The 13672-nt window shown below is 38.5% G+C and overlaps 1 protein-coding gene across 1 annotated transcript in view; it reads left to right on the top strand.

Annotated features, from left to right (window-relative positions):
• AK9 (adenylate kinase 9) overlaps positions 1-9797 on the top strand; it is a 120848-nt gene extending 111051 nt beyond the window's left edge. The window contains exons 33-39 of the mRNA XM_029223713.1: positions 36-256; positions 4322-4518; positions 5590-5759; positions 5994-6092; positions 7070-7172; positions 8543-8657; positions 9071-9797. Coding sequence (XP_029079546.1) covers positions 36-256; positions 4322-4518; positions 5590-5759; positions 5994-6092; positions 7070-7172; positions 8543-8657; positions 9071-9273 — 1108 coding nt within the window. The 3' untranslated portion in view covers positions 9274-9797. The remainder of the gene's footprint in view (positions 1-35; positions 257-4321; positions 4519-5589; positions 5760-5993; positions 6093-7069; positions 7173-8542; positions 8658-9070) is intronic.
• The last annotated feature ends 3875 nt before the right edge of the window (positions 9798-13672 follow it).

Below are 13672 nucleotides of genomic sequence, written 5' to 3'. Positions count from 1 at the left end.
AACAGCTTTTTCCATTCCTTCTGTTTCTCTATTAGTTTGCCTTATCCATTGCATAACAGCTCACAGATTATAGCTGTCAAGAACTCAAAGTACCGCAAAAGTATTGATGAGATTAGGCAATATTATCAAGAGCAACATCAGAACTGGTATGTGATTGATGGCTTTCACAGCAAATGGTGGGTATGGAATGAAGTCATTAAGAAGGTTAAAATAGTGAATAAACACATACAGATATACCTGGGAAGAATAAAAGCAGGTAAGAAAACATGTAACTCTGAAAACACAATAAAATGTGAATTTGAAGTCTATGCATGCCTAACTCATGTTACCATAATTCATTCAATGTGAACATTTGTTCCCATGACCTTAATCAGTATTTTAAATACATAGTATTTTCCAATTATGCGGGCATGTATATTTGTTCTAATAAATGACTGCCTCTACTCAAGCTATCAGCTTAGCTCTCCAGCTAAGTCTCTAGGCGATAACTAGTTCTAAGTTCAATGGCAGGGAGGATTATAAATTAACATAGCCCGCAAGCCAACTAGAGGATGTATGGGGCAGCTATCATTTATTCAATGTCCATGTGAACTTATCACCTAAAAACAAGACATGGTCTCTCACTAGAAGAGTTTATGGTGTTTGGAAAGCCACGTAAGAAGCTAGTTTCAAGAATGGTAGTTATATGAGGGCAGGGGTCTGTGGAGTGACACTTGGCAAAATTTTGTTTAGGAATCTAGAATTAGTTATTTTTACTATGAAATTATAGTAATATGTAAATGTTGATTCTATTAAAAACTTAATTTGAACATAGAATGTTTTTAATCTATATTTGGAATCCATGAAAGAAAATGTTTGATTATATATTCCTAGAAGTTTCTTGATTTTTCTCCAAAAATACACAAAATAGAAGGAAAGTTATCTATATCTCATATCTCTGAAAAGAGTGATGGTGCCAAAGAATTTGTCTGGAGGGGTTTCACAGACATCTGTTTAATGACTTTGTTTAACTTTGGAAAATACGGAGAAGGTATAAGGACGTATGAGGGAGCAACGTGACACAGAGAATCTTATACAAGGAAAAATGCAGTGAGGCGTCTGATAATAATGGCATCATTGAATCTTGATTTGCTTCATTATCTGGGCATCACCAGCATCTCTGGTTCCTGTTTGTCTGCAGACTGAGAATTTGTTTTCACCTGAGGATTACAAGGGATGAAGATAAGGGTGCAAGGGAAGAGAGAACTGAGTTTTAGAAACCTACTCCCAATAAGTTTTGGATAGCATCACACTAGTAGAACATTCCACAGCAGGCTTTGAAAGCAAAACTTGTGCCTCATTCATCTTTCTGTTACCCTACTTCACCTTTCCTGCCTCAGATTGGGTTGCCTGAAAACAGACTCATGATGAAAAGTTGTGTGCGGAAGCTTTATCAGGAAGTAGTCTCAGGAGTCGAGTTGCCAGATTAAGCAAATAAAAATACAGGATGCCCAGTTAAATTTAAATTTCAGATAAATGACAAGTAATTTTTTAGTCTAATTATTTCCCAAATGTATGGGACATATTTATACTAAAAACTGTTCGTTGTTTATCTGAAATGCAAACTTAAGTGGGCATCCTGTATTTTATGTCAACTGTAATTAGGAGATACACCTGTGGGGAAGTGAGGCTAGTAGAACCGAGCAGAGGGAGAAACTAACCTGCAGTGTGGTGGAAACAGAAGCCTCCCTGGATGCTATAGGGAAGCACTAGAGCTAGGATGGACCTTCAAAATTTCCCACACTGAGGGGAGAGGCCAGGCTTTATATCCTCCCGTTGGCTTGTCATTGACCAAAGGTCACTCCAGGAGGGGGTGTAACCTGTAACAGAGGGGCCATTCCCAGTGCAGCTGTGATCCGTTAGCACAGATATTTCCAGCAGCTGGGGGGTGGGTGCATCAGCCCTGAAGAGAGGGGTGCGTATGGGGCACCACAGTATCCACTACATTATTCCAGATATACTTGCCTCTGCCTTGAATAGTTTAATCTAATTGAAGCTGCCCTCTTGCTTTCCTGCTTTAGCATCTACCTGATAATCTATACCTGATTGTTTGAATTTAGTTTTGATTTTTTTTTTTTATATTCTCCACTTGCTTTGTATGTTATTCAAATAACCCTCCCCTGTCAGGGGCCCAGTTTATTCTCACTAATGAGATGGAGCAAGGTCAGGGCTAGAAAACTAAAGAAATTCCTCCTCATTCTGCCACATTCCAGAAAAGGATATATAGACATTGCCAGATGTCATCAAGACTATCCCAAGAATCAGAAAAAGAGATACTTGAGTGTCTTTTAGGACTTAAAGTGATTTGAGTCTAAATTACCCTGTCACTAAACCTGTCAGGATTGGTGAGGTCAGCACATCTGAGCTAAAGAGCAATGTACAAGTGTAAAACGATATAGTATCATATAGTATAATATTATAGGACTATATAACACTATATACTTTAACAACACTATTATTATACCATAGTACTGTGCGTTGTAATACTTTAGAATAATATTACACCAAGGTAGTATTACAGTAGTGTAATATTCTTTTTAGGAAAGGATGGTTGGGGCTTCTTAGCCTTTTCATTTGTATCATAAACAATGGATGGAATAGTGGACTCATTTGTCTATTGCTTCATAAATTATTCCGAAACTTAGCAGCTTAAAACAACACACACACACAGTCACTCACAGTTTCTGTGGGGCAGGAATCCAGGCACAGCTTAACTGGGTCCTCTGCTTCAGGGTCTCTCACAAGGCTACAGTCAAGGTGTGGGCCAGGATTAAGATCTCACCTGAGGGCCCTAATGGGAAAGAATCCACTATCATACCCATTCTTATATTGTTGACAAGATTTCATTCCTTGAAGGCTGTTGGACTGAGGGCCTCAGTTTCTTGCCAGCTGTTTGGCCGGGGGCCACCCTCAGTTCCTTGCCATATGGACCTTTCCAACATGGCAGCTTGCTATACCAAGTGAACAAGATAAGGCAAGAAAGAATGCCAACAGGACAGAAACCATAGTCTCATGTACCTGTCTTAGTTTCCCAAGGCTTCTGTAGCAAATTACCACACACTGGGTGACTTAAACAACAGAAATGTATTCTCTCACAGTTCTGGAGGCCAGAGGCCCCAAATCAAGGCATTGGCAGGGCTGTCCTCACTCTGAAGGCTCAAGGGGAGTATCTGTTTCATTTCTCTCTCTTAGCTTCCAGTGTTGCCAGCGATCCTCTGCATTCTTTGGCTTATAGACACATCACTCCAATCCTAAGGATTACTTTTATGGTTACACTGTCACATAACAAATTAATCCATGATTTATTCTTCATAATTTTAGTGTTAGTGTAAGACCTTCCTTGGCATAATAAAAAAAAAAGTGAAACTTTTCACTGGTTGAAAAGGACCATTAACAAAATATATTGGGATCAAAATTTACTCATTATAATTAAGATGTATAAAAAAGTATTTTTATTTTCTGTAACATCTCATATTGTTTTGGAGTCCCCATTCTAGTGGAATACTAGAGAGAAAACTCTTAAACTTGTCCATTGAATGAATTTGGGGGCTTTTTTATTTTTAATAGAGTCGTTAGGGTAAACCTAGTTACTTTTGGGAAAATGTTTCTTCCCCTGTCTTGGGAGCCATCAGGGCACAGGGAGAGGTTTGTGTCAGTAACATCATGTCAACAAACTGTTTTCACTTCCTGAAATCTATCCCATAGAAAAAATTTAAATATGTAGCAAATTGATGTGTGTGTGTAAGTGGCTATGTATATATACATGTACATATATGTGTATGTATATACATATATATTGTTTATAACATATAGATAGTTTATAATAGCTAAGAATTAAAAACAACCAAAACATTTATCAACAGATAATTGGTTGACTAAACTATATGTACATTTATACAGTGGAATACTGTGCATAAATTAAAAGGAATTAGGTAAATCATATAAACTGGTATGGAAAGGTGTCAAAGGCCATGACTAACTGATAAAAGCAAGTTGCAGAATAATGTTTACAGTATAGTGGCACAGGCATCTTATATGCAAAAAATATATGTGTATATGCAAATGTATAAAAAAATCTGAAAAAGATACAAACTCAACAGTGATTACCTCCCAGAAGGGATGTTGGATTGAGAGGATGGAGGTGTGAAGAGAAATTTTTACTCTGTGGAATTTTACAATGTGTACTCCTTTGTATAGTACTAGCATAATTGAAATTATTTTCATTTTGAAAATGATTGTGTTTTCTCTGAAAAAAAAATAATAGTTAATCTGTTAATAACAGGAAAAGCCGCCTGCATTGACAAGTTATGTATCTCACCTGAAGAACTGATTTCTCGCCTGGGCGAATTTGGACAGTTCTGCCCTGTCAGCCTGGCAGAATCACATGAATTAGTTGATTGCTCTTTAACTGATTCCTTGGAATTTGCAGCAGAGTTCAGAGGGCACTATTATAAAATGAGTTCTCAGGAGAAATTGAATGTAAGTTTGTTCCTGACTCCAAGTATTTACCAGGGAAATAAAATACCGGCCTCAGAATTCACCAAACAGGAAGGGGTGGGCACAGCTGGGAACACCCAGGAATTGGGGACCAGGAGACCCAATTTTGGAAACTGTGACCCTGGATTCAATGAGGCAACTCAGAGTCCAGTCCTAAGACTGCATCCCAAGACATATTTTGGCACAAAGCAGAAGTTCAGGGTCAGTGATGGACCCTCCACCTGGGTCAGCTTAACAGGTAGGGAGACCCAAGGGTGAGCCCGCCCGTGAAGGGGGTGCTGAGCATCTGGGTGGGGATTCCATTCAAAGGGTGCAGAAGGGAAGTCAGAGTCAGTAGAAATGAAGTAAGACCGACGTACGTCTCCTGTGCTTTCAACTTTTTTCTATCACTTTAATTTCCTGTGTACCATATATTGCTATTTAATGCAACAGAATGCAGACTTGTTATGATATTACAATGACCATAATTTGGTGATATAAAAAGGTTGTAGTTGAAAACTAATCAGGTGCCTCTGAACATTTTATTTTCCTCTGAAGAATTTGAATTTTTTATCACTTTAAGAAAAAGACATTTATTTCTTCCTGCTTATTTAAATGATAATCACAGAATTTTAAAACTGGAAATGACATTAGAGGTCATGTACCTGGTCTGCTCCCTTCATTTTAGAGTGATAACTGAAGCTGGAGAAGCTAATTCACCTGCCAAAGGGCACCCACCTAGTTAGTTATACTGTAGGACAGGAAGACTATGCACTCCAGTGCCTGGGACATAGAGCTCAGCAAATGTTTTCTGTATAAGTAGATGAGTGAGTGAGTGAGTGAGTGAGTGAGTGAAAGTAGGAGAGACCTTACATGAAATCACTTGCAAGTATTACTATAAGGCACCTGCAGTCATGGAAGGAGCTATAGTAGTTCAGAAAGCAGCTCTCAGATGGTTTGAAGGACGAACATTGCTACTGAAAATGGGGACAGTAGCAAGAGAGCCTCAGTGGATTCTCATTGGCATAGTATTCCTGTCTCAAGTGGTCACGTTGCTGTAATCTTTTCTTATAGAGATTTTTGGAGAACCCCGAATTATACGTGCCTCCATTAGCACCTCATCCTCTCCCGTCTGCCGACATGATGCCCAAAAAGCTGACACTGTCGGAGCTGAAGAGCCGGTTCCCTAAGTGTGCCGAGCTCCAGGGCTACTGTCCAGTGACCTATCAGGATGGCAAACAAAGGCAAGTCCTTGCTCTCGTGCAAGTACAGGATGATAGCTCTACTCAGAATAAGTGGTCCATATAACAGTCTTAACATTTTGATCAAAAGGTCACTATTGCTTAACTGGAAAATGTTCTATTTCTTCCTTGAGCGGCAAAGATAGAAAAATAAAATATTTTGACACTTTATTTATACAGTACTGCATATTAATTATACAATACATAGTTGTTTTTGTTTGTTCCTTTGTCTTTCAGATACGAAGCCCTAGTACCTGGTAGCATTCACTATGCTTTAGAATATCGTGATCGTATATATATCTGTGAGAGTAGAGAAAAACTTGAGAAATTTCTGAGGTGAGACCATTCACTAAGTCACAAACATTTACTGAACATCTATGTTGACTGCATCATGCTGGGATAGATACATATGTGAGTGCACACACACACACACACACGTGCATAGATACATACACATAGCTGAAGGGGTAGCAGTTACTTACCTACTGCCACACATTTCTGTTTTTCACAAGAAGCTGGAAACCAAATTTCTTCTTACATTTATCTGATTTTTAAACTTTTGTGACTGATTCCATTTTTTAAAAATTACAATGTGGATCAAACCACATCTGCAGATAGAATTTGTGCAGTAGTTTGTGACCTCTAGTGAAGATCAATGTTTGAAGAAATTTAACAGTAAAAAGAGAAAAGACATTAATTGCTGGAAAGGATATAGGACTCAAGGAGTGAAGGAGTAAAAAAAGGATTTTCTTTTTTCTTCAATGGGAAAGGTACGAGCATGTTAAAATGCAGGTGCCTGGGAAGGATCCAATAAAGAAGGAAATGCCGAAGGTGGGAGAGAGAGAGAAATTGCTATTTAAGATTTCTGGAGAGAGGGTGGAACAGGGATGCAAAGAATGTGTGGAGACTGATCTTAGCTGGGAGGTAAGCTCCAGCGTGGAGAAAGGAGCCTATGTGTGGCTCTGCTTGTGGTGAGCAGTTGAAGTTTCATTCTGATGCTTCTCCTTGGATAGCCTGGCCCCCATGTGGGGGTTACTGGGAGGGTTAGAAATGTGAGGGCAATAAAGTAAGCTTTATATAGTTGCTGTGAAAAATAAGAACACTGAGGAGAGCTGAGCAGGGCTAGGGACCCAGGCGAAGCTGGCCGTCATGAATTTCTAGGAGCCCCAGTCTTCCCACTTGTATCATTTTCTCCATGGGAGAAAAACAGGCAGTGAACATTATCTTTCAGCTGTCTCTTGTGTGTCCACCTTCCTGTGTACACACAATGAGCACATCTGTGGGCATCTGTCTAATGGATTTTGTGTTCTTAGGTCGCCACTGAAATACTGGGATCAGAAGCTTCCTTACAAACTTCCCCCATTAAAGGAACCGATGTATCTCACTAGTCTGCCTTTGCCTGGATATCTCGAACAGGTTCACTTACATGAGTTTCTATGCATAGATTTTAGAAGACTACAGCAATCTCTTCTTTAACAATAATTTTTATTTTGGTAACAATGAAATTCAAGGCAGAGTTTCCTGATTTTAAGCTGCAAATCCACTTTTTTTTTTTTTTTTTTGCGGTACGCGGGCCTCTCACTGTTGTGGCCTCTCCCAATGCGGAGCACAGGCTCCGGACGTGCAGGCTCAGCGGCCATGGCTCACGGGCCCAGCCGCTCCGCGGCATGTGGGATCTTCCCGGACCGAGGCACGAACCCGTGTCCCCTGCATCGGCAGGCGGACTCTCAACCACTGCGCCAACAGGGAAGCCCTGCAAATCCACTTTTAACCTATTTTGGTTTTGAGTGGTTATGAAAATAAAATGTGAGAAAAGCCCCTGTTTCCATAGCTAATTCCCAAATACCTGCACTACAGTGAAAAAAGAGTAAGATAATTATTTACCTCTGACTTGTAGTTTGTTTCTTATTTTGAATTTCAGTGTCTGTAAAACTTTTTCTTAATTTGAAATGTGTAAATTCAGTCTCTAAGAGGTTTTTTTCCCCCGCTCAAAAGAGTTGAGTTGAGGTGTCACCACAACTGAACCACCAAACACATATTTTGCTCAAAATCTGGATGAAGCTATCTACTCAATCACATCTTATTTCTCTAAATATACCTCTTTCTGAATATAGTCAAATTTATCAGTAGCCAACCACTATTTTAAAGGGTTTTAAAAAAATTTTTTCTATAAAACAGTTGCCTAGGGCACAATTTCATACCTTTCTTACAAATTCCTAATCCTAACTTTGCTTTTTTTCAGCTCCCCTAGATGGTTAGCTTTCAATCTAGTTTAATATCAAAAGGCAAGATGACACTCACCCAGAAAAGGGTGTTCTCTTCTTTTCCTGCTTGGGGCTCCAGAATCTCAACTGCAGTGATAACTGTGGTCTCTGGAATTCCTGGTCAGGTGGCGCAGGGTCCTGAGAGTGGGAGGCAAGCTGGCCAGTTCTGAGCAATGGAAGCAGAGATGGGCCAAGACAACTCAAAGCCCAGTGTCCCCTCCTTTCTTTTTTAACTTTTTGTTATGGAAAATGCCAAACATATAAAAATAGAACTGTGTAATGAAACCCACGTAGCCATCACCTAGCTGGCGCTAAGCCAATCTGTAGTTTTTATTTTTCCTAATCCAATGTATTTTGTGTTTCTTAGTCCTGCCGGCTAAGAGCTCATTTAACTATCTTTGTAAGCTCCATCCTCAACCCCAGGAGGCTATTTGAGGCAAAGAATAACTAACCTCTTTATCTATTTGCCACAAGAAAATAAAACAAACTCAAATATACACATAATCCGTTCCCTACCTGCAGGGTATCGCAACGGCTCTAATTAAAGCCATGAATGCAGCAGGATGCTTAAAGCCCAAATTCCCCTTCTTAAGTGTACAGAGATCTGCGCTACTCTATATAGCATTTCATCTAAAAGGTATGTCTTTTTTTTTTTTTTTTGCTAGAAATGATATGCTACTCAGAACTAATTTAATATTAATTGTAGTATAATGTAATAAATAGGATTGTTGAGTTGGGTTGGTCACTTGCATGGGGTGTGTGCGGTGTTGGTAGCAAATATTTTAGCAAAAATATCAAAACTGAGTTTCTAGTTTTTAAAGCAGGGGCTACGAGTAACCTAATCAGCACTCAATAATCCATTCCACATAGGAAGGTGAATAGAGACAATTACGATCTAAAATACCATAATCCCCAAATCTTATTTGGGATTTGGATATCTTCTTGGCCATAGCTGCTCAACTCAATCACACATGAAGTTCTCCTTCTCTTTAATATAATGATTCACTAACCTAACAAAAAACATTCACAGTCCTGTGAAATTTTCTACAGCCTTTAATCCCAAAGGTTCTGAGTACACAAGAAAAAAATATAAGAAGAAGATGGAGCAGTTTATGGAGAGATGTGAACTCATTACATACCTGGGTGCCAAGATGACCAGAAAATACAAGGAACCTCAGTTTAGAGCCATTGACTTCGATCATAAATTACAGACCTTTCTCTCTCTTAGAAATATAGACCCAGTCAATGGATAGAATGCTTGGGTAACTGCACCCAGAATCTTAAGAGTTAACCTGAAAGGGATAAAAAGCAAATAGATTGAAAATCTGGCCCTCCCTGACGTACTTTTCCCTCCTGAGTGATACAACACGGCTGCCAGACTTCAAATGAATTCAGAGCTCTGCCAGCCAGGAAGGAGTGCTCTTCTGTAAGCCTAAGTTTTCATATAATTGTAAAGTTTATTGCTCTTTGCCTGAACTTTGAGGTTTTAACAAAAGTTATTCCATTTAGAATTCCATTTAGAATATTTAGGTAACTTATTTTACTTAATGAATCTACTGTTCATTTTCCTTTTTAATATTTTCAGCAGAAAAGTCAGTCTCTGTTAAATGTAAAGTCATTTATGCAGTAAATGTTAGAAAGCTTCAAGAAGCAAAATTAACATGGATATAAATAAAATAGAAATATTGGTTACACTTTTAACATAGGGAGTTGTTGGTAAACTTCATGAACCTAAAGACGCTTTATCATTTTCCCAACAAAATAAATGGATTTTGAGGTAACTAAATGGCTGCTGCTTTTCTTTTTCTCGAGTATCCAAGGGAACATGCTTGATACATTATTCTGTGGTTAGAAATCACCTGGATATTTGAGAAGGATGAAATCTAGAGTCTTTTCACATGACATTATCAAGAAGTATATGCTAGAGGAAAATTACTAAATTGAATTTGAGTGAGATTTTAAAAATAAGATGATCAGTTTTTCAGCAGGACTATAAGAAATCTAGCATGTGAAATAGCAAGATTGTCTCTTTAAAAAAAATGAAAGGTACAACCATTATCTTATTTAACCTTGGGTAAATCTCAGTTTCGATGAGCCTTTGTTTCTTAAACTCTAAAATGAATGATTTAGCTCTTTTTTCCCAGCGTTATTGAGGTGTAATTACAAATAAAATTATACATATTTAAACTTTACCACGTGATGATTTTGATATAGGTATACCTTGTGAAATATTTACCACAATCAAGTTAATTAATGCATCTGTCACCTCACATCGTTACTTTGTGTGTGTGTCTGTGTAGTAAGAATGCTTAAGAATCACTGTTAGCAAATTTCAAGTATCATGACAATATTATTAACTATAGTTACCATGCTGTACATTAGATCCTCAGAATTTATTCATCTTATACCTGAAAGTTTGTACCCTTTGATCAATATCTCCTATTTCTCCCCTGCCCCCAACCCTTAGCAACCACTCTTCCACTTTCTGCTTATATGAGTCTGACCTTTTTTTTTTTTAGATTCCACATATAAATGATACCATACAGTATTTGTCTTTCTCTGTCTGGCTTATTGCACTTAGCATAATGCCCTTCAGATTCATTAATGTTGTCTTTGATACCTACAATTTCAACAACATTAATTAAAAACTAGAAGCCTGTTTTATATATATTTTATATGATATATTTAATAATAAAACAAGTTTTAAACAAAAACTAGAAACCTATTGTCAAAGTTAGGATAAACCCCAAAAGTCTTTGAAGAGTTACTGATATACCCATAGATGAATCATTATTTTTTCGGGAGACTGGGAGCTGTCAGTAGCTGCCAAGTTTTACCAGCAACGTAAGGCACCACTCACTCTTCTCTTCACAGTTCTTAGTACTGCTAATTTACCATCTTCCCACAGTGTTCTTAACGTGTCCACAGGCCTCCTCAGCCATTGTGTTTTCTTCTATGGGTATACGAAGTTTCCTTTAGCAATTAAACCCAAACTTTATTGCTTCAGCTCCCCCACCTTTCTGAAGGGCAGTAGTCATGAAAAGTACCCCCAGGAATCTCTTGAGAGGTAGGGAGTATCTCATAGGCTCCAGAGCAAGTCCACACCCACTGGATATCTGCCATCTTCTGGGGATCTTGTTCTATAATATGGCTTCACTCTGAGAACTGTACAAACCCAAGGGAGTGAGAAATCTCACAGCTCATCCATCATTGTTCTGGAGCTGCTGAGTTCTGCACAGAAGTGGGATGAATGCTCCCTCTCTCCTAAGGAGGGAGAAACTTAATCCCTGAGCTGAGCAAGGGACCAAATGCCATGTGATTCTCCCTTTTCATCCCTGTCTCCACAGAGTGTCTTCCTTCAAGTAAATCTATTTAACAGGGTGTAGCAGGTAGGAGCATTGGGTAGGGAGTGGGGAATCAAATTTCCAGAGCAGCTTATAGCTCTGGACATTCCAGGTCCCTAACACTCGCATGCAAATTACAGTTCATTACACGTAGGACTCTATTTAGAATAACCACAGACAAGGCTACCATTCCAGGCTGTTTGCTGTGTGCTACTGGCTTTACATACAGTACCTCATTAAATTCTCACACATTGTATTAATACACACGAGAAGAGTTTCTTACCCAAGATCACATAAGTAGTAGAATCCAGATTCAGACCCTGATCAGACTAACTCCAGAGCCTTGCTCTTCCTTTACCACCTCCTACACTGTAAGTCCATCTCGGAAACCACCATAACCGTGTCAGTATTCCTGGGGCATTTCATTGGCCAGAGCCCTTTGGGCACTCGTGCAGGCATGTGCGTGTGCGTGTGCATGTGCGTGTACTTTAGAATATAAAAATATTACAGAAGACACAGGAAAATTTTTTCTGTTGAACCCAAGACTCCCTAGCCCCACCCCCTACATGCATTCACACCCCATCTGTAATGGTTGCAAGTTGTGTTTTCTTTAGCAAGTTAGGTCAAGAGGTCTGTGTCCCTAGGAAGGGAGAATGACATTTCTCCAATGAGAAAGGAGAACATGCATCATTTAAAAACCTGTTATTAAAATCTTTTGTTTATAAATCATGCTTGCATATTATTATAAATAATCCATCAACTGGTGTCCTGAATACGATGAAAGAATATTCTGACTGGGTGTCCAGGGACCCTGAATGTCTTCCCTGAGTGAAGCAGTAAGAGGGTGAGTGGCCAGCCCTCGGTGCTCACTGGGGATCATTACCCCCATGCTCAAGGCTGCCACCCGACCACTTCAGGAAGAGGCTGAGGCAATGCCCATCCAAGGGTCAGGGAGAGTGCTCAACCACCTGTGCCTCTTACATAGCTTGTCTAGATGTCATATTTACTACAACTAAAAGAACACATAATTTCACCCAGGAAGGAGAGGTAGTGCCCATTTGACAGACCCTAAGACAAAAAGTAATATAATTACAGTCAGTGAAATATGGAAAAGTAGGCAAAGGATTTTGCACTTCCTTTCCAATTAACACTCAGATACATCAAGTGGATATACTATATTTGACCATTCCTATTGCTAGACTATGTACTGTTGTACTATATTTTAAAATGCTGTAATGAAACTTTCTTCACCATATTTGGGATTATTAGCCTGATATAAATTCTGGGAAACAAAAGTACAAGGTGAAAGGATATGAATTTTAAAAAACTAAGATGATGATGCTAAATGGTAGTGGTGAAAGTGGTGCTCTTGGGCACTCCTGGGAACACTGTGAATTGCTATTTGGAAGGCAGCTTAGTAACAGGAATTGAGACCCATAAGAATAAATGGGGGGAAAGCAGAACCTTGTTACTTTAACTTGAATTAATAGTGATATTGAACATTATTACGTATGTTGGTCATCAGTTGCATTTCTTCTTTTGTGAATTATTTTTTCACGCCCTTTGCTCTTACTCACTGGGTATTTTTAAATTGTTTTGCATGAATTCTTTATGTAATATACACAGTAAATAAGTCCTATTTTTTAGGTATCAAAGTAAGAGCTGTTCATCCTCCTCTTATGATATTGAATACTTTTCTAAGCTCTGGAAGTTCTTCCATCTTCAGAGATTGAATAAATATTCTATTTTGTTTTCTTCGTGTGTGTGTGTGTGTGTGTGTGTGTGTGTGTGTTTATATTTAATTCTTTAAGCTGCCAAGAATTCATTTCAGGATATGTTGTGAGCCGTGGTTTTAAATTCTTCAAAACTCAAAGTAATAAATACTATGGTTTTTCAAAAACATTTTCAGTTTTATTATATATTTCATTTTATTCTCAGTGCATTTATTAAAAGTTTTCATAAATTCATTGGTGAAGGAGAAGGAGTTCAAGAACAGGGAAAAAATGAGAGATATATTTTATATATGTATGCCTCAGTCTCACTGTGGGTGATTTTTTTTTGTTTTATCTTTTTTGGTCTTTTTGTTTTGCTTTTACAAATGAAGGCCTGAGTAGAGGTATATCTGCAAAGCCTGAGGTCCCTTAATTATGGGTGGTTCTGGGAATAATACTTAGAAGGGTAATATCTAAATTAAATGGACCTTTCAAAATTGATATTCTAACCAGGAGGTGAAAGTCATTCCAAGGCTTAAGGAACACATATATTCCCCAAACCTGTGAGCCAGGCATGTTGAAAACTGCTTAGCCTA

The sequence above is a fragment of the Monodon monoceros genome, unplaced genomic scaffold (assembly GCF_005190385.1).
Source record: "Monodon monoceros isolate NGI ecotype Baffin Bay Population unplaced genomic scaffold, NGI_Narwhal_1 Super_Scaffold_15, whole genome shotgun sequence".
In the NCBI taxonomy this organism is placed as follows: Eukaryota; Metazoa; Chordata; class Mammalia; order Artiodactyla; family Monodontidae; genus Monodon; species Monodon monoceros.
This window is presented reverse-complemented; position numbering and strand designations above follow the sequence as displayed.